Source organism: Nasonia vitripennis, chromosome 2, assembly GCF_009193385.2.
Source record: "Nasonia vitripennis strain AsymCx chromosome 2, Nvit_psr_1.1, whole genome shotgun sequence".
Classification (NCBI taxonomy): Eukaryota; Metazoa; Arthropoda; class Insecta; order Hymenoptera; family Pteromalidae; genus Nasonia; species Nasonia vitripennis.
The window spans coordinates 10,652,638-10,679,252 of NC_045758.1; the positions used below are offsets into that span (position 1 = coordinate 10,652,638).

General features: G+C 49.6%; 4 protein-coding genes across 5 annotated transcripts in view; 2 read left to right on the forward strand and 2 right to left on the reverse strand.

Annotated features, from left to right (window-relative positions):
- Positions 1 to 26,615, reverse strand: part of LOC100123734 (cadherin-23) — a 54,230-nt gene that overhangs the window by 27,509 nt on the left and 106 nt on the right. The window lies entirely within an intron of this gene.
- LOC103317251 lies at positions 7,153 to 8,404 on the reverse strand. Its single transcript, XM_008214632.3, has 2 exons — positions 7,954 to 8,404; positions 7,153 to 7,889 (listed from the first exon to the last, which is right to left on the reverse strand). Exons 1-2 carry the CDS (start codon positions 8,402 to 8,404, stop codon positions 7,153 to 7,155), a joined length of 1,188 nt encoding a protein of 395 aa, XP_008212854.1.
- On the forward strand, positions 18,295 to 22,423 carry LOC100123716 (vitamin K-dependent gamma-carboxylase). Of its 2 annotated transcripts, none has more exons than XM_001607361.5 (9): positions 18,295 to 18,905; positions 19,520 to 19,841; positions 19,914 to 20,090; positions 20,266 to 20,429; positions 20,569 to 20,885; positions 20,964 to 21,164; positions 21,234 to 21,454; positions 21,513 to 21,827; positions 22,031 to 22,423. In XM_001607361.5, exons 1-9 carry the CDS (start codon positions 18,659 to 18,661, stop codon positions 22,185 to 22,187), a joined length of 2,121 nt encoding a protein of 706 aa, XP_001607411.1. In that variant the 5' UTR covers positions 18,295 to 18,658; the 3' UTR covers positions 22,188 to 22,423. The 2 variants fall into 2 exon arrangements, with proteins under 2 accessions (XP_001607411.1, XP_031779460.1); XM_031923600.1 differs by lacking the exon at positions 18,295 to 18,905 and adding an exon at positions 19,347 to 19,412.
- Positions 22,588 to 26,604, forward strand: LOC100123712 (organic cation transporter protein). The gene is made up of 7 exons (XM_001607356.6): positions 22,588 to 23,270; positions 23,334 to 23,588; positions 24,243 to 24,501; positions 24,861 to 25,029; positions 25,358 to 25,635; positions 25,696 to 25,979; positions 26,104 to 26,604. Exons 1-7 carry the CDS (start codon positions 23,106 to 23,108, stop codon positions 26,371 to 26,373), a joined length of 1,680 nt encoding a protein of 559 aa, XP_001607406.2. The 5' UTR covers positions 22,588 to 23,105; the 3' UTR covers positions 26,374 to 26,604.

Below are 26,615 nucleotides of genomic sequence, written 5' to 3' on the forward strand. Positions count from 1 at the left end.
TCTCTCTCTCTCTCTCTCTCTCTCTCTCTCTCTCTCTCTCTCTCTCTCTCTCTCTCTCTCTCTCTCTCTCTCTTCTCTCCTCTATTAATTTAAATATAAGCGCGAAGATCAATGAAAGATGGACGGCAGTTGTTTAAAATCTGAAGGTGGTTTTAAAAACCAGCGCTGTTTAGCCCATAAGGCTACCCTACAACATACACCCGCTGCGATCTGCTATGATATACAGTCGAAATACAACTAGACAAGGTACAACTCAATCTACTGCAATATTCATGCATAAACTTTTAAATACGGTATCAGTAACATTATATTTCCGATGTGCACTCTAAATCAACTATGTTTTATATTTATTTATTTTTTTTAATAATCACGACCAATCTAAAAAACATCCAAACTAACGAGTAAATCTTTTGCAACGCGTACACATGCACGTTTGTAAGAAATCATTGATGGAACGCGTTTCCATCGTCGATAAGCAATATAACGTTCTCCCTACTCCATCCATTGTTTATTCAGTTTCTCCCTCTCAACTCGCAAATTAGGGAGTAAGTGATAATAGCTACAGCCTCTCTCTCCTCTCAACAATGAACCGAACAACCATACGCAAGCGAGTGAGTGAGCGCGCGCGCCGAGTCAAAGTCGCTGCACATACGGACAGATGTCTACGGGGGCAGGTGTAGGCCGAGAGCTAGCGAGCGAGCGCGTGCCAGCCAACCCCCCACTGGGCCCGCCATTCAAGACTATAATTTACTTGAAGAATGCCTCGAGCCACTGCGGTGGCTGGAATATGGCCGGGGAGAGGGCAAAAGTTTGATAGGCCGGGGGGTAACGCGCGCGAGCGAGCGAGCGCTCGTTAACGCGACGCCCCGGAAATTCGGTGCGAGCCGACGTTTTGTGCTCCGTAGGTTTGCCGACGGAGAGCGATGTGTCGCCGCTCGCTGCGATTTGACTTCGGGGATTCATGATTGTTGCACGTCAATTTATTGGCTGGACTGCAGTATAAGAGATGCACAGCTGAAAATCGTCGCGACGAATAATTTGTGAAGGATAGGAAAATTGACGATACAAGCATCGCAATTATTTTATACATCGCGATCGGCTAATTTCGTCCCGTATAAATCAGCGGCTCAAAGCCAATCTCCTGTGTCCACACACTCGGGGCCATTGAGCAAAGTTCAGAGAGCCGTGTCGCGTCGGGGGCTTTTAAAATCGCCAATCGTCATAAATAGGCTGCTTTAATCACCGGCAAAGCTCGTGCGCGTGGCTCTGTGCAGCGATTCGCTCCCTTATCCCGCAGCATTGTCACCAGGCAGTTTTTATTATTCGACTGCGCCGCACGGCAAAAAGCATAGCAGAGCGCTGCAAGGGAGGCTTAGCTCCGGATTACACGACTGCCTACGAAAAGTTTACCCGAGACCGCGCCCCCGACGCTATACAAAGCAGCGAGTGGGCTTATTAGGAAACAAAACAAATAGTACGAGCGCGTGCTCCGATTTAAATGTAGTCCACATAGAGAGAGAGAGAGAGAGAGAGAGAGAGAGAGAGAGAGAGAGAGAGAGAAAGAGAGAGAGAGAGAGAGAGAGCGAGAGTTGAAAGTTCGCTTGATACGCGAAGGGAGCTGATGCGATTGCCTGCTGAATTTTTATTAGGACGCCTCTGTGTGTGTGTGTGTGTGTTTGTAGTTTTTGACACTTCGATGAGCACGAACTGATGGTTACTTCGTTTCGACTACGTATCAACGAAATTAAGCTTGATAATAGTGCAGGTCTTTGACCCTGCAGAGGGAAACGATTAGAAAGTCCGCGATAGCACGCAGAACCGCGAGGACTTTTCCCGAATGCTCCGAATCGAAAAAAAAGAAATCGACCGGGTGAAATTCGATCCAGGTCGGAAGCATCGGTCTGTACACAGGTATGCGCCGGCTCTTGTTGCACTGGCGACCGCAGCCAGTTTGTTGTGTATAGAAGCAACAGCGTAGACTCATATGCATAACAGCTCGAGCGTGCAGTGCGGGCGGGTGTGTATGCGCACAGATAAGGTAAAACGCGATGAGCATAAACAAGTACTTCAAGGTTCCAGCCATTGAGTCATTAATGAGGGACTCGTTCACGGGGACATTTTTCATTTTCACGGCGTTGCGCAAACGCACCGATACCGATCTCTCCTCCGCGTTGGAAAGTGCACACTTTTACGTATACAGAAAAACAAGTGCGCGATAGATGAATCTTCGTCGTCCTCATCTGGCGCAACTCGTTTCGTGTGTGCTTATACTCTTTGGGTTCAACGGGGCATGAAAAAAAATCGTTAGTTCCAGACGATAAGTTTCGGAGCAAGAGAGACTTCTGTTGGCTCTCGACAGAGTCCGTTGTTTCCTAAGCTACAGATAAAATTTAATTTTCTTTGACTCCCCACCATCGGCGCAACTCACGCGTGATGTATAAATCACCGCTTATCAATACGATCCGCGCCGATAAGAATTAAAATTTTCGAACAACAGCTCATTACACGATTCACGCATTCACTCGCAGCGGAATAAAGAACATAAGAGAAGCGACAATCGACACTTAATAATATCCACACCCTTTTCTCCCGGTCAATCCACCCATTTCCGCGCAGCATTCTGCCTGTCATTCAAGCTCCGCACATGCACTTTGCAAGAACGCGACTCCTCGCGCGCGCACAGTACGGAGCACTTGACAGCTCGCGCGTGTCCGCGCCCGACGCTCGGGTTACCAGCGGGACTGGTACATCGGTGCGGCAGCTCATTAAACACCCGCAGCCCCATATATATATATATACGTATACACGCTCTCCTATAGCGTCGATCGGCCCTGATTTGGCCCCATTGTACGAACTACGAGGAGGGGGTCGCGCGCAGCCGGGCGGCGGCCTTCGCCATCTGTGCAGCTCTCTGCGAGCGCAGTGACGCCCCCGGGGCGATTCTCTCTCTCTCTTCGATCCTCTAGCCAGGAAAAACTAGATTTGCTCGAGGCTTATCCGCGAGCGAAGAGAGAGAGAGCTGGAAACGTGCGGTATTAAGGGACGCGTGATGGAGAGAAAGAGAGAGAGAGAGAGAGAGAATATTCCGGACGATGATGTGCTGATGCGTGTCGGAGCTCCGACGAAAGGAGAGGATAATTGAAACGATGCTGCGATAAGTAACTGCGAGAAGCTTCGCTGAAATTCACTCTTCGGTGTTATATACGTGAAACGCGTTAGTCATACTCCACGCGAGCTTCTTAAATAATTAACGCGTGCAACCCTTTGCGATCGGTGCGTACACGTAACAACGAGCGCTTAACACACACGCGAGACCCTTCGCGCGTTGTATTAATCACCGTGAAAATAATCGCGCCGCACGCGAAGAAGGCGCGAGTCCGTGCAGTATGTCGGTACAATGCCTGCTGAAAAAAAAAAGAAAAACTCGTCGACGAGTGCATTATTATATAGTACACACATCGGGCGCAACAATGACAGCGTCGGGCGCGAGGGCGATAACCATTGTACGCCGTCACGCTTTACCGAATAAGTCGTCTACACCGCGTATACATACGATTTAATATATCGACCCCGTATATAGTCCGGTGGATCGAAAAGTGCCGGTGTATGCGCGCGATCGAATGATTTATGCAGCCGAGTACGAGAGTTCCATAATTTTCCTGTGTGTCCAAACTCATAGGTGCGTCGTTGGATATAATTTTCGGGCGAGCGGAGCGAATCGGATCGGAGGTTAATGAAGTGAATTCTGTGCATGCGGGGTGCAGGGCTCTCGATCGACTTTTAATTGGACTCTGATGATTATTGGTTGGAGCTATGAAATTAATCGCGTGTATTAGGAGAGTCGGAGTGTTTTGACTCCACGAGATCGTATAATTACCGCATACACCGTCCATATAGTATTTCTCCTTCACCGAAAACACACACAGACCAAAACAACATATGCAGCCGCCTCGAGAACACCCAAGCTCGTTCCTTCCCGCGGCCGTTTAAAAGTCGGTCTAATATGCCTCCGGAATAGTGACAGATAAAGTTCACACGAACTCGTTCCTTCCGAATTTTCGGAAAATCGCCGACCACCAGTAGCCGCAATACTACACAGCATACAAGCGCACACTCGACCACCCGGACACGTGTTTTCTCCCGAAAGAAATCGGCGCGGCCTCTTGAAAGCCCGCCGAGGCGGGGGCGTTGCAACGGCGGCGGCCTTTGAAATGCATCGCTATACGCCTCGTTGAGAGTGAAATACGAGGGATACATCATCGGCCGAGGATTTTCGCGCTCTTGAGCAGCTATCGAGAGCTGATGTATGGCGCGAGGATTGGGAGGGAATTTCATATCCAATATTGCGTAAGGATTTATGAGAGTATGTTTTTTTTCTCGTAATTTTCGTGGGTTTGAGAGGAGGCGGATTCGAGAGTGTGAACTTCCTCGAGATTCCCGGTCGGTTTAATCGATGGCGCCTATTGTGTTTTCTCTTCTTTCGAGATCTTATCGAACGTTGCAGGAATTATTGTTGATGGGGATTCTCGGGAACAGGATATGCGTTGGGTGATTGAGTACAATGTGTAACTGCGGCTGTGGAAGATTTCTTTATTGTATAATATCACGTGTATTCATTATACCGTATACGTTTGCAGAGTATAACTTGAAGCCGTGTGCTTGTTGCTTGTCGACGATTCGATTAAAAAAGCCATATCGATCGGAAGGAACAGGAAACGCTGCTATCGAAGCAATAACGACCGCATTAAATCGGTCAGTTTTTTGCCTCCACTTTCCTCCCGGAAGTTCTCTCGTTTTTACGATGTACCCGCACAAAAACCAACACTCGAAACATCGCACCTTTCGCCTTTGATATACTCGTTAGCCGACAATAATGCAGTCCCCGCAGCATACCGCGAGAATTAGTCAGAAAAAGCGACGGCTGCTCCGATGCACAGGGGATGAGGAAAATCAAGCCAGCCGTGTAGGTACCTACATACAAGCCCATGCGACAGCTCGGCCGAAGAGCGTGTCGAATCGATTAGCCAGAGTAGTAGTCGTCGTAGGTACTCGCTTATACTGTGTGTGTGTTTTGAAAGCGGTCCTGCGGACCACCAATCTCTCAATTTCAGGGTATTTAGAGCGTTTAACGAGATTTTGACTTTTCCGAGGAGGACCGGTGGAGAACTGCTCGGAAATATTGACGTCGGCTTGCCTGTGAGAAGCAAGACGCAGACAGAGAGTATTTTATACGGGTGACGCTTTTAATGTGAAAACAAATCGTTCCGAGATGGCTGCAGTGTATAGCGGCGTGTGCGGTGCTACTTCCCGAGTTTCCCGCACTTTTTACGAGCGACAGACGTATTTCTCATTTCGGAAGTTTATTGCGCGTAACGAAGTGCGGAGTTATATACGTTTCTATCCTATTTACACTATTGAGACGAAACGTTCATTGCGTTGCTTATTGTTGAAATTTTTATTTCTATACTCACAAATTGCAATTATTTGTTATTCAATCAACGGCATAAAAAAATTTTCCCACCACCTCGTGCACAAAGACACCAACGACGGCATCCCCAAAAAAACCCACTCAAAACATTTTCCTTTTAGACCCGCAAAAATTTCTCACACCACTCCTGCATTTATCCCCCCATATACGCGTCCACTATCAACATTACCGGCCGCAACCAGCCGCGTGATGCGCTTTCGATCCGATTTATTTAAACTCCGCCGAGCATAATATTATCGCTCGTTAATAAGAGCCTATAATAATTCTCTCGTATACTTGTTGCAGCCCACACTCCCCCATCTCCCACGCGATATATCACTCGTCGCACGGCGTGCGTGACTTAGGTGTAAAAAGGCACGCGAAACGTGTCGACGCATCAGCGCCACGTGTCCGGCACGTGACTCCATAGCCACGATGAGCGAGAACACTCTAACGCCTCTATACCACACGAAAATCCATCCGGATGATCTTTTCTCGCTTTGTGTGCATAACGTAAGACTAGAGCAGCAGACGACGGTGATAATAGAAAAAAGAGAGACAATAAAATAATAATGACATCACGCGCGCGCGTGCCGCTTCGAGAGACTCTCGAGAGTCAGGAAGAAAAGCATGCAGTGGCAGCATCAGACTACAATTAGACCCGTAATTTCGCGCCTGGCGCTGCACACTCTAGTTTTTTCCTCTGCATAAGAAGCGAGTCGCGGCTGCGCATCCAGTCTTCCTGATTGTTGCTCTAACGGAACATCTGGGCGCGCGACCGCACGAGAGTAGACTGCAGAAGTCGCGCGGCCCGCGTGTATTAACGGCACGCGCGAGTGCGCAGATGATCGTAAGGATATTTATTATCGAAAGAAAGAGTCTCTTTGAAATCGGCACCGAGACAGATTGCCGAGGAACAGTTTATCTTAAGCACATATATATATACGCGCCGCACGAGGGATGAGTATTATACTTCGAAGGATTTCACGGCGTTTCGTAACGCTGAGAGGCACGCGCGCGCTGGATATTCGAACAGATGACGTAAGTGCGAGGCTGCGTAATTTATGCTCTCGGTACCGCATTATCATCGTCGCGCGCGTTCGCTCGTTAGAGGCCAAAATGTAAATGTCACAAGCGATCAGCCGACCGCAAGCTCCTGTAACGATCGATCTTATTAAACCGCACACGCGCCGGCGGATGAGGAAAAAAATTCTAGTTCCCACAGCTAATTATAAGAATCTATCCCCCTCGATCCGCCTAAAAACCAGGACGAATTACGAGAGTTACCGCGTCTCATCCGCGCTGAACGTCTCACTTTCGAGCCGACGTTGCGCGGTCGCGTGTCATCGCCACATTCGAAATCAGCCATCCAAACAAACATCGCGCCTGTATCATGCAGCGCGATCAATCTCGCCGCGTACACGTGCGCCGGAATAAGACTTTGCACGCGCCGTCAGTGCGGAGTCACGTGCCGCGGCGGAGGAGGCAAAACGGCCCTAATTCGCAAGCACGTGGCGTAAGGGGGCGGTGGTGTACTGGAGTACCGGTAATTGAGATATCATAAGCGGCTAATTCCTGCGACGACACGTGCCGAAGACGAGGCGTGAAAGCGAAACGTTTAATGCCTCCTTTGTGCGGCTTTGGAGAGCGATTATTTGCGGGGGTAATCGATCGAGCGCGTGATTCTACGTTGTGAACCAGTTTCTCGCCTCGTAGGTCTGCAGGAGCTGAGCGATTTTCCGGGAGTATAGATCGTTTATACCGGCTTCGAAGCTCATGGGACTCGCGCTATCAACATCAGCCGTGACGATGTTCAGAACCAAGGCGCAGTGGAAGAACTCGTACTCCGCCACCTGTTTGAGTCCGTCGTCGAACTTTCGCCTCGAGTACTCCCCGACGTCGACGCTCAGCCTCTCGAGCGTCAGGATGAAATTGACGTAATAGAGGTCGAGTACTCGGTCGAGATCATTCGACTTGACGTGATCGTCCAGACTCGTAAAGATAAAGTAGACGAGATCGAGGAAGATATCGGCGAAGCAGTAGGTCTGGAAGTCGATGAACTTCGCATCATCGATGCTTCCCTCGTCGTCCTTATGAAACAGCACGTTGTTCGTCCAGAAGTCGAAGTGGACGACGCTCGACCATAGATCGTGCGTCACCAGCTCGCTCTTCCAGTCACCCTTGCGCCAGGAAGCTATCCTCTCCACGCGGGATGTGTATCTGTCGAGACGGGGGTCGTTCCTGATTATCTCGATGAAACCGGCACACGCTGCATCCACTGCGCGATAGTCGTAGTCCGGTTTGCGGTACGTTGATCTGATCGAGTCGAATAGAATGGGGTAGTTTAATTTCGCGGCCACGCCGACCGCGTGGAATCTGGCTAGAGCTTTCAGCGCTTTGGAAGCGTGCGCTAGGTCCATTCCTGAGAAGGTGACACACAAACCTTATTCTTTATAAAAAAATACGAGTGTGATTAGTTCGCTCACCGATCCTTTTGTCGACGACGTAGTAATTTCGCAGCTTGAGATTTTCCAGTAAAATAACGGCGTCACCGCTCAACGACCCGCAGGATCCGAAAAACTTGGGAAAACACTCCTCGATGCTGTCGTCCTCCGGAAAATCATTGTCCAACTCGACTCTCCTGTAGAACGGAATAACGCTCGTGTACATGAAAATTTCCTTTCGGAACAGCCTAATCCAATCAACACCCTTAGTGATTTCCAGCACGGCAGTCGTCGGCGCAGTTTTCACGACGAACTCGAGATCCTCGCCGGGGGAGTCCTTAGTTCGTTGAACCTGGGCGCTGAGCCTCAATACGCAGCTGCGAAAGTTTTCTCCCGACGGCACGACATTATCGACTGAATAATTCACTAGGGTCAAGTCATCGCCGAAATTGATTCGTAATAGACTTTCCAGATCTCCGATTTCACGAGACATGTTTTATTCTCCTTCGCGCGACTCCTGCAATCGATGGTTGCTTTTGTGGAACTGGCGAGAATGCTTATTATATTGTGAATGTGTTGTCCAACTTCAGACGCTATTAAAATAGTTATTGCCGTTGCGTAAGGATGAATAATAATACAGCGAAAGGTTGCGTAATTTCGTTACTCGCGGTTGCGAACGAATAAACAAACTTCGCTCACGGCAGACTGAGCGTGAATGCGCGGATATCGCTCGCCAAAATTGCCGCGGGATATCGGGGCCGATGATCAGCTCTTCTCTAAATGTTTGCACCACGTGATTCGCCCCCGGCTGTCTGCGATTCGCAATTGGATTATGCAGTCGGAGAAACGCATTGGCCTAGTCTGCGCTGTACCGACGAGAAGGATGTTCCTCGTTAGCTAAAACAGTAAAAATCAATAAATTTTCGAGGGAACTATTAAACCCCCGCAGTAACACCAGCAAATCGCCGCTCATCCCCGCGAAAAACGCAAAGCCTTAGAGCCAACACACACACGCACGGGTAGCTCTCGTTGCGCGCATAACATAAAAGCCGGTGCGGATGAAAAGCGCGCTTGAAAGATCGCGCAATTGAAGGCACAGTGGGCAGTCGCCTCGAGGCGCGCAGGACGGTATACTGTATCCCCGAATGCAAATGACTCCGGCGCGCTTTTCAATCAAGCCACCGACGATCGGCTGCAGCGGCTCGGAAGGACGCCCTATTGCGACGGGAGATGCGCTCGTGTGTGTGTGCGTAAAAAGACGCTGCGCAAGCGCGTTGAGAGGCAAGTTTTTCGACTGAAATTTTCACGAAAGACCGGTGTATGAATAATCGATCGATCCCATTCTTCAAAGCGAATTATTCAGATAGAAACGGGATGCACTTATACGTAGTATAGAGCGAGGCGCGCACAGATGACCGACGCCCCTGCGCTTGATCAGCTCTTAAGCCCAATCCAGATAACGAAGCAGCAGCAGTGGAGAGAATAAAGGAGCGACGAGTAGTGAAATCGAAATCACAAATTCGTATCGGCAACTCCCCTCGCGTATGTGTCCGAGAGTCTAGTTTTTCTCTCTCTCTCTCTCTCTCTCTCTCTCTCTCACTCTCTCTCTCTCTCTCTTTTCGTCGATGAGGGAACGGATCCAGAGGCGGTACTTTTGTGTCTATGGTGTGTGCGCGTATATGCAGAATTAATGTATTCGCGCGTGCGGATCTTTACCATCCGCTGTAAAGTGGGCTTTTTATGTAGATAGGAGAACCTGGGGGTATTGAATTATTTATAAACCGGAGGCTATCCAGTCGGCGAGTGTAATCCGATTGATTTTTCCGCCGGGGCTTCTCGCAAGCCTCGAGAGCTTTACTTTTCTTCTGCGGTTTGTAATGCAATTCGTCGCACTTTCGTCGAATCCCGCAGAGCAATTAAAAATCCCCGATCCATTAGACGCGCGCGCAGAGATAAGCGCTCATTACTGCGGCGGCCCAGCCGGCTAAGTAGATTCCTAAAGCGATAACGATCCCCATAAAGACAATCAATCCGCGCTCGCATCGAAAGGGTATACACATAATGCTCGACCCCCAGAATCCACAGAGCATGGCTAACGCGCACAAAAGCGGAGCTCCGTCCATTAAAATCTCCTGCGGAACTCATCGCCCGGGCTGCAGCAGAGCCTGCGATTAGATTATCGGTAGGCAGGTGAGGCCGCTCGAGCGCGTAACGCCTCCTGACGTTGACGCCGCCGACTGCGCCGACAATGGGACAGATCTTAATCTCCCGCATTAGTTCCTGCTTAGCGGAGCCATTACCATCAAATGCGCTCGCTGCTGCAGCTCTCGGGACGAGTTGTCGTGTGCCGCTGTTATCTCTGGGTATTGTATGTTTGTATATTATGGAGACTTTTGTCGATGATGTGCGGGTGACAATAGAAGATCCGCGGTATTGTTGGATATATTGTTGGCAAAACGTGGATGCTCTTTTTCGAAAAGCTCGGCGCTGAGTCATTGCTTGTACAGTGAGTCGCTTTTTTCCTCAACGCGGTATAATGAGCACACACTACGTTGATGTACAATGGGACACATATTTGTGGTGCACAGTGCACGCGTCGACCCACCGATGTAGCGCAGCCGCAACGCGCGCAAATTAAAAGCTCCCTCCCAAAGCTAATTCAACTTTCAATAGATGTAATATCCCTCCCCTCCGTGCATCGATTGTATATCTGTACATATAAGCCAATGCATACTAATTGCCCCGGCTAGTCGCTCGCGCCAATTTCCTTTAATTCCGCCCCGATTTTAATAACCGCCGCCCCCCCCCCCCCACTTCCACTTGCGATCGCGCGCGCGACCTTTCATAGATGGGCTTCCGTGCATCACATAAGCTCTGCGGGAGAGCGTGCATTAATTTTCATCGTCGAAACCAATTCGCGAACTCTTGGAAGCACAGCACTCCCCACACTGCGCCATCCCCCTCCGCATGACTATATATGTACAGTACGATGTGTCCCGGTAAAACTTTGAGGGGGACGCGGAGAGCTGCGTCTTTTGTGCTTCTCTCTCTCTCTCTCTCTCTCTCTCTCTCTCTCTCTCTCTCTCTCTCTCTCTTGCTCGCTTGCTGTCTCTCGAGGGAATGCGCTCTCGGTATTGCGTTTCAAGCTCCTGTGACCCTCTCTCGGGGACCGATCATTATCTCCTTCGAATTTGAGAGAGGAAGAGCGACGCTGTGTAACGGACGTGCGGCGCGCGTGGATCGACAACGCGTCGTCGTCCTTTTTTACTTCCTTATCCTAATTGCTTTTACCTTTTCTCTCTCCCGCCGACTTTCCAGTGTTTCGTATAACGGAGCGAAGGTCGACAGCGCGATAGAGACCTTTCTTCGAGCTGTTGCATCTGCGCCTGTCTACGACTATACGCCGATAAAAAACTTGTACGTGTACTTCACACACCGGCGAGCCAAGCTGCATTATAAGTGTAAGAAAGTTTCACGAAATTACAATGCATCGTCGGTATAAGCACACTCGACGATCCGAACAGATAATTACGCACCGCTCGGTCTCGCTCTAGAGTCATCGGAACCAGCGGCTCTCGAAGGAGAGACTCTCCACAAAAAATTATTCCAAGTCCAGCTTTGAAAAAAGAGAAAAAGCGCGCGCGATCGTGCACCTGGCGAACTCTATACATTAGACGCGTACATAACGAGTACCTCCGGCACTCGATGCAGCGGTGTAGCGCGCGCAGATGCCTATCGAGTCGTGGTACGGTGGCTCTCGAAAATTAAGTGGACCGTCTCGCGAGATAAAAAATAATATCGGCACGCGTCGCTGCTCGCGCAGGAGGCCAAACAAACACACGGGGCTCTCTGTACGTTATATAATGCGCGCCAAGCTCGAGACTTTTGTCGATGACGACGGCGACGCGCGTATACGCAGGGAAATAGAAAGCCAAGTGGGCGAGCTGCAGGGGCTGCTGTTGCTTTTTTCGTTTTGTCGGAGTGAAATAGCGCGTGCTCTCGAGTGCCCGAGCTTGACGTAATTACGATGGTGAATCGCTATTGTTTATCTGGTGCGGTTATGGGCGATCGCTGTTAAATAATTTTTAATGTGGACCGAGCTCTCGTTTAAAAAAAACTCACATACAGCTACGAAGCTAAAAAGCAATATTTCCCTTGCATCTGTTGCGCAAACAGCTTCTTTGTCCCGCCGATCGAGACCATTTCACGCGCGAAAATGGAAAAGTCGTAAAATATTTTCCTAACCTCGGTCGTCCATACCTACGAGGCCCGGCGCACCCCACGCGATCTCCACCCCCAGCACACTGAGAGAACGAGATCTCCGCACGCGCACTTACAGGGCGGAGCGAGTCCATCCCCCTCGAGTCGATCCTCTTTCTCTCCCCCATAGACACAGAGAGTTCGCGCACTGCCGCCCCGAAAAAGCGCTTTCGAATTGTCATTCGAACACACGCGGCGCGCGCGCTTTTTTCCGCTGTAGTCAGTCGCGCTCTCTCTCTCTCTCTCTCTCTCTCTCTCTCTCTCTCTCTCTCTCTCTCTCTCTACCTGCCCCGAAAACGTTTGTCTCTCTCTCTTTCTCTCTCTCTCGCTATGGTATTACGTGTATATAGAGGGGGATGCGCGCACACGAAGAGGAGCATACAGAAGCCATCGCTTCACGGCTGGACGCGCAAGGATAATCGCAAAGCGCGCTCGCGCATCACTGCTGCGTGTGTATACGCGTGTATAGCTGGTCGCTCGGTTGACGGAGATTACGCGGAAGCGGGCACGACGCCGATGAGCGTTAACTAGATTCTAATTTGCCGTGGATGAGCGAGATAAGCCGAGCGACGCGTTTGTTGCGCGAGCGCGGGGGATTCTTTTTATCGCGTTGATAAAGCCGGATTGTTCGAGGTGGCGATTCTGATCGGTGTTCTAGAAATTAATTTTTTTTTTTTTTTTTGAAAAATGTATGCGATAGTCGTGACCCTAAGTTGATTAGTTCACAGAATTACACAGTCCCTCTCCGATGCCAACCACACACACGTTTACTCCCTCGCACGAGAACAACGGAGAGGGTACACGCAGCCGATAGTCACACAATGCGTGTATCAAAATCAAGTCAAGCCTCGACATCCTGCATATCCCGCAGGATGTTTGCCTTAATCGTCGTCCCGCGCGCGCTATGAATTTCAAAATCAAAAGCATCCCTCTCTCTCTCCCGCGTTATACAAGCAAAAACACACGTCGGCAACGCGCTCTCGAGTCTGTCACGTTTTTAAGGGATTACACGTCGATTACGCGGCTTAATTTCTCTCCTCGCGCGCGCGCGCGCATGCAACCCCACATAGTCTATGGTTTCGCAATCAGTCAGCCGTGCTGTGACACGCTAAAGGGGTTGCCGCTGTGGCGGTTCATTTCAAAAAGCGGATTACTGCCTCTCTCTCTCTCTCTCTCTCTCTCTCTCTCTCTTTTTTCATTTCGTATACACAACGCGCTCGGCGTTTTTCGCGAGAACGACGATCGATGAATTCGATTTTTTTTCGCAAACGTCCGTACACGGAGTCACGCGTATGCGGTTTCCGTTATATCCGCACTGCACCGAGAGCGAGTTTGTCGCGAGTCATTGTTTACGACACCCCTTTGCAGGTTCCATAATAGGCAGCTATTTTTTATTTTCCTTCTCGATATAGAATATAAGCGAGCGGCGGCGACCGTAGGCGTGTCCGGGATACATAAGGGTATGGTCGGGGACACGATTGGCGATCGAGATTTCACGCGCGCGCGTTTTTCTTCGTCAAAATAATAACGGACTGGTAGGTAGGACGAGCGACGTACATATAGAATTGATGATAAAGGTCCACACCCTCGCGAGGGTGATGCAACACGAGGCAGTGGAAAGAGAGAAAGATTATTGTTTGCTTTGCAACTCGCGCAGAGAGCCTTGATTATTAATTGTTTGTCGGTACAAAAGTTGAATCTCTCTCTCTCTCTCTCTCTCTCTCTCTCTCTCTCTCTCTCTCTCTCTCTCTCCGTTTATACAGAAACAGAGCGTCAGGGCATAAAAGGGTCTTATTCAATCGGACGTTATATTATTCTCTCTGTGTATGGTTCGCGCGTTCGTATATAATTTCCAAGACAAACGAAAAGCAGCATCGGGAATGTATGGAGAGAGAGCGAAGACTGACTGAATACTGCTCAGCGTATAATCAAGGCTCGTGCGAGTTTTTGCACTTCTCCCCGCGTAACGCTTCGCTCACAGTTATCCCCATCGATTTGAATAACGACTAATAGAATTAGACTTAGAACCTCTTCGAGACCGGACTATTCATGTATGCAGATTGGGTGTTTCAACGCTTTGCGCGTAACGCGAATCATTCGGTCAAAGAGAGCGAGTCTAAAAATTTACAGCATAATCCGCGCGTACGCGTAATCCAAGTTGAACAACCGAAACCAACAACACATCACCAGCGTTTTTCCTCTCGTCGGGACCACGCACACACACGCACTCGCGACGGTGCAAAAAAGTATTGGAAGTGGGGCCCTTATAGCTCCGGCGGCAGGCTCTCAAGCGCGTTATATAAGGTGCCCCCAGTTCCGTTTTTCCTCTCCTCTCTCTCTCTTCATTGTGTATACAGTCTCGAGCGCGGTATGAATGATGATGTATGGATGTTGGGCTGGGGGGCTCGGTAAAGGGTTCCATTGTGCCTGCCCGTACCCCGGCTCCTTCCATTGGCTCTCCGCAGGGGAGAGAGAGAGAGACGTGATATATTGCTACTGGTACACTCGCTCGCGCGCTGCAGCCAAGCCGTACTCGCTCGCTATACTGTTAATTTTATGCCCGACTTTTTGCTATCTTGCTTCTGCTCTCGCCCCGTATGTGTGCGTGCCTCGCGCGCGTGTGTGCGACGTAGAAGAAGGCCCGGGGCGATGAAAATTCTCGTTATTTTCGCCACCGAGCGCGTATCGAATCCTTTTTTTTTTTTTGCACCGCCGGCTGCTGCAGCTCTAATCAGCGAGGAAGATCAAACATCGGTCGGTTTTTTGTTCCCTGATGTCTTCTGATGTGGTTGCCCGCGAATTTCGTGCTCTTTTCTTTACAACCGATGACGGGGCTTTTGAAGGAGCGAAGGAAGTGACGCGAGAGAGAGAGAAAGAGAGAGAGACAGCCGTACGAAGAGAGCGTGAGCAAATACACGTGCTGAGGTACTTGATGTTTCTGATGTGGAAGTGCGGATACGGACGTTTTCGAGTGGTCCATTTTTCAAAGAAACGTTTACTCAGTTGTATCTTCGGTTCTTCGGTAAATCATAAAACAGGACGTAGATTCCACTTAACTTGTTTTAAAATAATGTGCAAAACTTTTTCCGACACGTTTTTTCGAAGAAATTGATTATGTATGCCGAGATGCAGACCGAGATTCTTTGATGAGATTATAAATACTGCGAACTGATTAGATTATAAATACTGCGTGTGTGGTCTGATTTTTACACGTGTCGAAAAAAACAATTTTGCTGTTCTTTCGATTTGTGAATGAGATGAAATAATAATAATACATCAGATCCCAGCATACTGTTCGCAAGTTCAAACCTATTCAATCTTGTCACGAGAATATACAGTCCGGTAATGCCTGGAGTCGAAGTACCGAGTCAAGGGAGCAACAATACACCGTCAACCATCAAAAGAAAAAAAAATGCAAACTACATCGATCACCGAATGGAAATCTTCATAGCACTCGAGCCCAGTCCATAAAATAAAACGAGCCTCGGTCCATCCCTCTCAAGCCCACACTGCTATGACGAGTAAGGGTAGCCCGTGAAATCGGACACCGACTACTGCAGCAGCAGCAGCCGATAATAATAAAAAGAAAGAGAGTCGCCCGGCCGGATAATATGCAAATACGATCGGACACGGTTTTAGAAATTCGCCGCGGCGCACACGCCGCCAACAATGAGTAATAATAAACCGTGATAAATAGCCGAGTAAATAGAGAGGATCGGCATCGGGAAAGAGAAAAAAAGGAACCGAACGCGCACGGTGCGTTATTCTCTGCGCGTATTCCAGGTGCATTACGCATACGTGAATAAACACACGAGCCGAGCAAATATTGTACGTTATAACGGAGGACGATGCGCGTGTAATCTATGCATACATTTTTCGAGGCTCGTTGATGTACGGGCCGCTTTTAAACTCGCCCCGCGCGCAGTGTACATATAGTATTTGCTCTCATAGGCATCAATAGAAAAGACTACATTAGCCGCGGAAGCGACGCGAGCCTGTTTGCACTGTCGACGGTTTTCGTCGAGGATTGATAGCGATATTAATTAAAGAACGTTCTCTATGCCCTCACAGGAATTTTCTCCGCAGTATGTGTACCTCATAACGCAAAATTAAACGCGCGCGTCGTATCGGTAAACAAAGAAGCTATATAGCTGAAAAAAAGGCCAAGGATCGTCATCGGTAAAAAAGTGGTCCGCAGAGAGCCGAAGCTCGTAAAGGCGGCAGTTTCGAAATAAATCAGTCCTTTGTCTTATGTACAACACGAGTTGAAAACGGCCGTTGGGGATTTGGCGACACGTCTATTCATTCAGCGTCTATACGCGCCCCAGCTGTGTGTTACATATAAGTAGGTACGGGTGCACTGACGCGCGGAGCAACTGCGCGCGACGATGCACCATCACCGTTTACATTCAGCGTAATCGACGCGACGCTCTTGTGTACAGTCGTTTATTCTCCTGACCGGTGATGCGCGCAGATACACAGTGACGTCGGGGATTTTTTTGGCTCATCTCTTTGTCGTTTGATAACCATTTAAAAATCGCCAGGAGAGACTGCGGAGTGATTTTTAGATTGATGGTTGCGAGGGATATCGGGAGGCTGTATAGGTGATCCCTTATTTTTTTTAATAAATATTGTATGACGAACAACGCGCTTCGTCATGATTGGAAGTATACTGAAAAGTATTGTTTCAAGGGGGAGTAAGTTTGATAAATAATAAGTTTACTAATTGCAAAACAACGTCTTTCTTAAAAAAGCAATCTTCTCTTGAGTAAAACTTATTCCATCACCGCTTCACATCAAAATCCAATCTCGTTTGATTCCGTCAACCATCATTTAACAACAAAGCCCATATAGTACACACACAACACAACACTTTCCAATCACCCTCCACGTATACATCACATCAAGACGGCAAAAATAATTCAGCTCTCGGAGAGACTGGCAATCGCGCGAGCAACAAAAGGTCGTAAAAAAAGATTGCAATTCCGAGAGCGAAGTAATTTTTTTTATATCCCTATGAAGCAGTGATAAATGAATTACAGGGGCTCAACGACACTCCAAAGCGGCTGATCCTTTATGTGTCTAGGGCCGACGACGACGCATAAGAGGCTCTATGCTCGCGCATTGGCAGCCTTAGTTAAGGCGCGGGTGGCGGTACGGTGCACTGCTTCGGAAATGATTAGAATTAATGTCGTCAGCGCGCGCTGGCCCGAGTCTCCGACTCCCCGAGGACTATATCCTCTCTCGCGCGACTATTATACCTATATACATGCACGAGGAGGGGGGGGGGGTCGAGGAGAACTTTGTCCTTCTGCGTTGCAGCAGCAGCGCGTTAATCGACTTTTCGCGAGGAGGCTGCGTATAAGGGCGATATAATTATATAACCCATGCAAGGAAAATTCAAATTAAGGAAGCGCTAATCGATAGCGCGCGCTAAGTAGATCGGTGAAGGCTAAAAACGGGATGAAACGAGGTCAGCTGCTTGGCTGGAGAGGAGGTGCGTTTCGAATGGGATGCTATCGAGAAAATTATAAAATGCACGATACAATTTAAAAGCTTATCGTTTACAGGCCCACATCGGTCATTCTCAATCATACAAGTACACGAGATTCGATCAGCGCGGCGCATACGCGAAGCTTGATTTAAAAAAAAGAGCGTTTACAAAGCGCTTCAGCCGACGAGAGCGAATCTCTGGCCTTTGACACTTATCGCAGCAGTCCCATACGTGACGAAGCCTCGCGTGCAGTCCCTGCGTGTAATGCTGCGTCGCGCCGACGATGCAATTAAGCTTTGGTCATTAATGTTTTCTTTTGATCGTGATTTCGTTGTATACAGGATATAAAGTTACACGCGTCGAACGAGTGTTTAACGAATATTACGTCTGAGGACGACTATATACTTATAAGCTCGCGCGGTCGTATACAGACACAAAGGCTTATTATATTCTTAAGAACAAGGCATTGAGAGATGCTAGACGACGGCGAGACGTCTTCTCGTGGCTTCTCGGAGTGTGCAGTGCGGCGCAGGTGCAATCAGGCGCGCAGTGACTTTCTTGCACGCAACGCTAGCTATATATGCTATATATGTATAACGCACATACGCGGAAGACGCGCGAAAAATCCAGTCTCCGCCTGTCTCTTGCGCGCAGAGTCTCGTTGCGTGTACCTCCGCGAGCAAGTATACGTACCATTATCATAATCGAAATCAGCCCCTCGCCATCCGGAAAAAATCAGGACAGCCCGAGTGTCTCATCTCCCTTCCCCCTCCTCCTGCCCCGAAAAAAGTCCTCGAAGCGTGAAAAAAAAGAGCGTACAAGTTTAAAGTGTCGTCGCCGCGGTCAATAATGAGCTGTGCTGCTGCTGCACGTTGCCTGGCGACGAGGCTGTCGGCGCGATAATCCAGGAAGGGTAGCGAGAGATGACTCGTCGGCCAGTTCCTGGTTCACTCTCGCGCGGAGCTGAGCTCCTTCTCGCCTCCCAAGATCGTCATGAAGCGAAGGTTCGGTAACAAGTCGATGGATCACTCCGGTGAAGATTCGGCCGTGGAAGAGAAGATGGAGAAGAAGAAAACGGAGGAAGAGGCGAAGGTGAAGCTGTTGCCGAGGAAGGCGAGGGAGACGTTCGAACAGCTGTGCGGCTTCGCGTGCGACGACCTCCGCAGCTTCGGCAGACTCACCGCCGCTATGTATCGGCCTACCGATCCTGCCTGTCTCGGAGTCTGTCGCGCACTTTTCGGTGAGAGTTAAAAAAATTTCTTTTTCTCGAAAATCCTAATTCATCGCTTACGTAACGCTCGAGAACGATCTACGCGCTTTTGAGTACGCGCGCACGGCACAAAAAAGAAATTGACTCTATTTGACTTTAGAATTGAGCGACACGACGACGGCGACGGCAATTACAAATGTACAGAAGCTATACAGCCGATTTAAGCTCCATTACGGTCGTTATCGTACTTGCGCGTGTACGTCGCGAGCGCTGCATGTAATTTTTCGCGAGCGGGAATTCGCTGCACTTTGCGCGTCAGAGTATGGAGGGAATTTCTGCGATTTCGAAGATGATTCAGCGAGTTATTACTGGTAGTAATTTCGCAAGTGCTCGATCGCAATTTTCGAATAGACTATACTGGCGCGCGAAATACCCCAGATGCGCTGTATGTATAAGAGACGGGAAGACCGCGTATGCCGAGTGTATGTTCGAAACGATTTGAAGCCCGTTTAAACTAGTTACCGAGCCTGACGTATTGTAATTTGAAACATGTCCAACACATGCGAGTGTATATCTCTCGCGTGATTACTTTCTCGAATCGCCCGCAACAATTAATTTACGTATAAAAAAATTCAATTGTTCAGGACTGTGCATGGTACTGGACGTGGTCGAAGAGCGCGGCCTTGCCATCATCGATCTGAAATGGGGCGATCCTAACGGCTGTCACTTCCCTCTGATTCACGGGCTCCGACCTCTGGAACTTCCCTGGATGATCGTCCTCTACAGCGTGATGTGGCTTGGCGCTTTCGGCATTATGCTCGGCTACCGATTCAAGCTCGCCTGCGGCCTATTTGTCTTGCCCTACTGGTACCTCTTCCTCGTCGACAAGAGCTACTGGAACAATCACAGCTATCTCTACGGAGTCGTCTCGCTGCTGTTCTGGGGCACCGGTGCTGACAGATACTTGTGCGTCGATACGGTAACAATAACCCGTGTTTAATTCAACGCATAACAATTTTATTAATTTTTTTTTCACAGCGCAATAGACGCGAAGAAGAGCAAGGAGAAGAGCGTGCCGTACTGGAACTACTTCATCCTGAAGTTTCAATTCTTCGCCCTGTACTTTATAGCCGGATTGAAAAAGTCGAGCAGGGAGTGGCTCGAGGGTTACGCCATGACAAATCTCTCGAGACACTGGGTCTTCGAGCCTTTCAAGTAAGCTGCTCCGCAAACAGCTTTCGTATATTCGATATATTGCGATCCTTATCGCTCGCTTAATCCCTCGATTATTGATTCGCGAGGCTATTCAGAGTGGAGGATAATTAAACCGATGCGAAAGCTGTTATTGTTTACGATCGAGGACATACAATTGATCAGCCTCAAATTTCAGATTGGTTCTGTCGAGCGAGCAGACCGACTTCTACATCGTTCACTGGTTCGGCTTCATCTTCGACCTGACCGTCGGCTTCTTCATGATCTTCGACGCTACGCGACTAGCCGCGATGTTCTTCTGCACAGCTTTCCACCTCATGAACTCGCGACTCTTCAGCATAGGTATTGTAGCATAATAGACTCGCAATACACCGGATCTTACACAATCCCGTCTTTCCCGTGCGGCAATCATCGAACGCGCACGCAATACGTGACGAAACATTCCATCCATATCCACACACCGCACATCTTCCTTCCGCAGGGATGTTCCCTTACGTGTGCCTGGCCACAATGCCGCTCTTTTGTCGCGTCGACTGGCCCCGGAAGCTGCTCGAGGCTCGCACGCATAGCCGGGAGAAACTCGACGACGGCGAGTGCAGCAGTCGGAAGAGCCGAGATTATTTCGCGAAAGACAATGAAGCCGAGTCGGACGTTGCCGAACGGGATGAGGGAAGCGTCGGGAGGAGGAGTGGCAAGAGGCGCGTCGGAGTCTCGAGGAAGCAGAAACTCGTGGTGGCGACGCTGCTGCTGCACGTCGGCTTGCAGTTCTTTCTGCCGTACTCGCACTTCGTCACCAAGGTATGCGATTAATTCGGCACTTCCGTCGCGATGTATATTTTTAGCGGAATGATGAGAAAGCTTGAAAAACGACCAAAGGGCTACAACAACTGGGTGCCCGGCCTGTACGGCTACTCCTGGGACATGATGGTCCACGCGTGGGACACCGTGCTGGTCGTGGTCAAAGTGCGAGACAACGAGAGCGAGAGGGATTACTTCCTGGATCCGGGGGCCTGGGTGCCCAACGACAGATGGGCCAAACACGGCGACATGGCGCGACAGTACGCCCACTGCATCAAGGTATGCTATATAATTATCATCCTCGCTTTCGCTTTAACAAACTCGCGTCTTCTTTTGTCGAAATTCCAGGACAACTTGCAGAAGCTGAAAGGCCGAGCATCGAGGACGACGGAGCCGTGGGCGCAGCTGTCCTCGAATCTCAGCATCTACATGGACGTCTGGTGCTCGCTGAACGGCCGCTTCCAGCAGAGGCTCTTCGACCCCAACGCCGACATGCTCAAAGTCGACTGGCATCCCCTGAAGCCCGTCTCCTACGTCATGCCGCTACTCCGGCAGTTCAGCTCTTATCGGTAGGTGAAAACAATTACAATAAAGAGAGGCAGCTATACATGCTTATTACGATGGCAGCTCGGAACTGGAAAGAATCCAGCAGGATGTGTTCTCCTGGTCGAATTACACGGACGTCCTCTTCGTGGCTGACTATCCGGGCATGCGCCTTGAGAATTACGTCGACTTGGAACTAGCGAACGTCTCTCTGAGCGTGCTCGAGGGCGAGGTCAGCTACCGCGATGAGGAGGAAGCCAGCGCTCGGACAATAGGGAAAGGCGGCACCGCGAGGATAGAGACCGGAAGATTCCACAAAGTCGAAACCACCAGTCCGCATCCGGCCTGCTACATGTACACCTTCGCCAATCGGACAAAGCAGCAGCTGGCATCGCGAGGGTAATTTTTCCTTTATTTCTCGCATTATTCTTCGCTTTTCTCCAAAGCATTACATTCATCCCGCGGAAATACGCGTATAATAATTGCGGCAGGTGCGCTCGGCTTGATTCTCCGTCGCTGCGTAAACATCGTTTGTACAATAACAAGAAAATATTTTATGTAAAAAATAAAAAAAAACTATATATTCTCGTCTCTGTGCGCAGGATAAGCGAGCCGACGAGAGTGAAGGAGGCGTTCCCGCTGCTGAAGGAGATCGGTTATAAGGTCGACGCGTTCGGCCGCGCACTGGGCCATGTAGCCAACGCGCTGCTGCACTTGACTCTGGGAGTACCGATGATACGCAGAATTCCGCTCGATTGATCGGCTCTCGAGATCTGATAGCTCACAGTCTGTTCTATCGTAAAAATGGATTACATGCGCTGCGTGCATACTGCTCTCGGTAAATCGCGTGCGCGGCTTTATCGCAGTTGGCGTAATGCCTTACGTAAAATATATGTGACGATAATGCTATTCGATGTGCATCGGTATATTCTATTGTGCAACCGTCCAGCTATATGTACATTTTATTCCAATAAATCCTGCTTTTTACGAAGGTACATACCTTGTTGTTCTTTTTTACAGCCGAGTGTCGTATTATATCGTCCCGATAATCGTTCACGCGCGAAAACCGGAAAATCACTCTCGCAGATAAAAGAAATCATTAATTGCTGTATACACAACGAGTCTTATCATAATGCCGGTACCGTCTGGAATCAGCGACGATCTGATAAAAGCGCGTCTGTAGTAGCATCAAACGCACATTGTCCCGCGCTAATCACACGCGTTAACCGCAAGCATATACCGATTCGAGACTGTCTAAACTCTCCATTCCCGCAACGTCCGCATACATTGACACACTCTCGCGTGTGTATATCCGAGTTATTCGATTATCTGCGCTCGTGTCAAGGCACGAGGTGCGATAAGTCACGACGACGCGCGCCGCACTATCTCCGCGAGACTCGTCCGAGATACACGGCGGCGTGCAATAACATTGTTTCTCGGAGCCGCGTATACTATGTGATCATAAATTAGAGGCCGCTTATAGCCGAATAGAGCGCGAGAGTAAACGTGCATCGCCTCGACGTCATGAGGAGCGCGTGTGAAAACGCTACGACGACGACGGCGCGCGGCGTTTCGAGGACGCCGCTGACAGCGATGCCAGAGGCGAGAGTGTAAGTAAGCAAGTAAGCGGCAGCGTTTTGTAATAAACAGTGCCCGTCGCGCGTTCGCCGAGAGAAAATGGATGCGCCTCCGGGGAACGTCGGCCCCATCGAGGATCCCCTCACCACGGCGTTGGACAAGCTGGGCCAGGGTTCCGGCTTCCTCTGGATGATCTTCTTCTTCCTCATGTTCCCGACGATCTTCTCCGGGATGCACTCCAACACCTACATCTTCATCGCCGAGGTGAGAATTGCTAAAAAGTTCAATTTCAATGTCTCTTGTGTAAAACGAATTTCGTTCCGCCAGATCCCGACCCACTGGTGCGCAGTGCCGGAGTTGACCCAGGCCAATTGGACGGCCGAGCAGATCCGAAATATCTCAGCCGTGGGCTCGGGCCCGTCGTGGTGCAGCAAGTACGACTACGACTACTCGCACTTGGCCGAAATCGGCTTCGAGGAATCCTTGAAATACGCCGAGAAGCATCACGAAAGCGTCGGCAGTGTCGAATGCGCGGAGTATAATTACGCGGACGACGTCGGCCGAAAATCGATGGTCGAAGAGGTGAGAGTTAGTTATAGTATAGCGCGAGCGCGCATTGTCGTGCCGCACAGATGATCGCAGACGACCGCATAGACACGCGCGCACTCTTCAATAGGCGAGAGGTGTTGAAATAGGCGCTCATTAATCGACGGCGGGACCGCAGATGTGCTTTTTTTCCCTCTTATTTACTCTTTGCGGTGTAACGCTTTTTTACACGTGCTCCTCTCGTCTGCTCTGCTCTGCCGCGTCGTGTGAGGCTTTTAAGATTCGTGCGCTTAAGCGGTATCGCGAATAGTCTGCGATTTGTGCATACGCTATCCTTTTTTTCTCAGTCGCGAGTATGCAGGATTCAGTTTACGTAATGCAGAATTATGCGCGGAAGTCGGGGAAAAAAGAAAACGTTTATTTATTGTCCGAGTGAACAAATTGCCGTAGATTGTCGATCAAGCAATTATCGTCTTTTGTCCGATCGCGCAGTACTCGAGGCGGAATTTTATTTTTACGTAGAAAAAAAACTCCAGATTCACTGCTCGCTACACGATTGGTTTCGAAAATAAAAAAAGCACGCCGAAGCTCAAAAAAGCTCGACTGAAAAGGCAAACTGGCACAATAGCGCCGGTGAGAGAGAAGAAAAATGAGCGAAAAACAACAAATCTCTCTGCCATGTATTCGCAGTGGGATCTCGTGTGCAAAAGGGCACCGCAACGCGCGACGACCCACATGGCCCTGTCGCTAGGCAAGCTCATCGGCGCCGGTGTTCTCGGCGTGAGCGCCGACAGATACGGTCGACGAACCATCTACGTCTTCGGCATCGTCCTCTTCGTCGTCGCCGGACCTGCGAGTGCCTACGTCCTATCGTACTGGGGCTTCGTCGTTCTTCGACTTCTCACCGGCGTCTGCTTCTCCGCCATCCAGTTTTCCTCCCTCACGACGCGTGAGTATATTGAATTTATTATGCGGCCAATTCTTTGTTGAATTGTGCCGATCGTCGTAAGTAAAATGCTCGACAACTGGAAAATCAAATAGCTAACGAGACGGTGTACAAACTTTTGAGAGGCAGTGTACTAAAAAAACCGAGAGAAAAACGAAAAGCCGTCGGAGCTGTCCTTTTTCCCTAGTCTCCGAACTGCAGCAGCAGCGTCAACAAAAGGGCTAGACAGTATAGATCCGCACACACCTGAGCTGCAGTGCATTGTTCTGGCGGCAAAAGTCGTTCACATATACTTTTATATATATATATATATATATATATATATATATATATATATCTATCGTCTCGCGTGTGCGTTGCAGTGACAGAAGTGGCCGGCAGCACGCACAGGCAATGGATGGGCATAGCCTTCAATTGTGGCTTCGCCAGCGGCTCGATCTTCGTCGCCGGAATATCTTATTTGGCTAGCGAATGGAGACAGGTACAAGTCGCCACCTCGCTGCCCAGCCTGATACTCCTTTTATTCATGTGGTAAGTGCCAACGACGGGCCGCGCTCGCGCGCGTGTGTAACAATGCAAGCACCTCTCTCGCTTCGCGCCCTGCGCCAGCTCTGTGTTATAGCCCCGGGCGCTTATATTTTACTATTATTCCTCTCCCTTTCATGCTCCTCGGAGCTATACGCGAGACGCCGGAGACTCGTTTATGCTCCGCTTTTTTCTCCTTTTACTCCAGACGCGTCCAATTTCGGATTTCGCTGTTTTCGTCCCAAATTTTCGAAATTCGACTGCGCCGTGGAATTATAATGATTGCCGCGCTGTATGCGTTCGCATTTGATTTGTTCCCGATTTCACGCGGCAGGTTCATGCCGGAGTCGCCGAGGTGGTTGATCTCGCGGGGGAGGCGGAAGGAAGCTCGAGCGATACTCGAGAAATTTCACGGACCCATCAAGGAGGACGATCCCCGCCAGGAAGCGGTCCGCAGCGCGACTGTCGAGCAGAGTAAGAGCGAGAAGACGAGCCTGCTGTCCGATCAGATCAGGGGACTGAGGATGATGTTCAGTCACAGGGAGCTTCGGAAGAGGGCGATGATTTCCTACTTCGCTTGGATGACCGCCTCGCTCACTTATTACGCCCTGGGTAAATTATATTATATCGAATTTTTATGGCTCGCGATTCTAATTAAAACGCGCCTTCCAGCCCTGAACGTCGACAACATCGCCGTGGACTACTACCTCTACGCCGTGCTGCTCGGCGTGACGGAAATCCCGGCGTATCTGGTACCGACGCCGATACTGATGCTTCTGGGCAGGCGACAGGCGAGCTCGGCGCTCTTCATAATTTCCGGACTGCTGCTCCTCACCATACTGAGCATCTCGCGCGAGGCCACAGCTGTCCTCGTCACGGCCAGCCTCGTCGCGAGGTTCTGCCTGTCCGCGGCCTACGGCGTCTTCATACTCTACACCTCGGAATTCTTCCCAACGGTATAATACATAAGTGCTCACAGGCGTAATTAAACTTTTGGCGCGCGCGCGCAAAAGTAAAAAGCGAGGAGTGACCTCTGCACTTAAGCGTGATGAATGTTACTGATGACAAAATATTTTTCAGATCTCGCGCAACTCGGCCCTGGGCTCGAGCTCGGCAATGGCACACGTGGGCAGCATTATAGCGCCCTACAGTGTGGTCGTACTCGGAGAGCTGGCCTGGTGGGGTCCGAGCACGCTCTGCGGTGCCCTGGCCCTTATCGCAGGTTTCACCTGTCTTGCCCTGCCCGAGACTCGAAATCGACCGCTCGCCGATACCGTGGAGGAGGAGGTCGCCGAAGGACGGGGCAATGTGTCGTTCAGCAAGAGCTTCAAGTGCGCCAGATCGTGGTAGAGCGAAAGATATAAGGGACAGTTTTTATCTTTCGTCGTACTTATTGTTCGCCGTTGATTTTTTGAGATTTTAATAGGTTCTAACGTGTACTTAGCATATGACGAAACCACTCCGTCAATTGTGATTACGACGCTTGAAATATGTTCTTTTTGTAGTTTAATTTGAAAAAGAATTATTTTTGAAAAATATTAATATGAATACTCAAGATAACGAAATAATAATAATAAAAAATGAAAACCAAA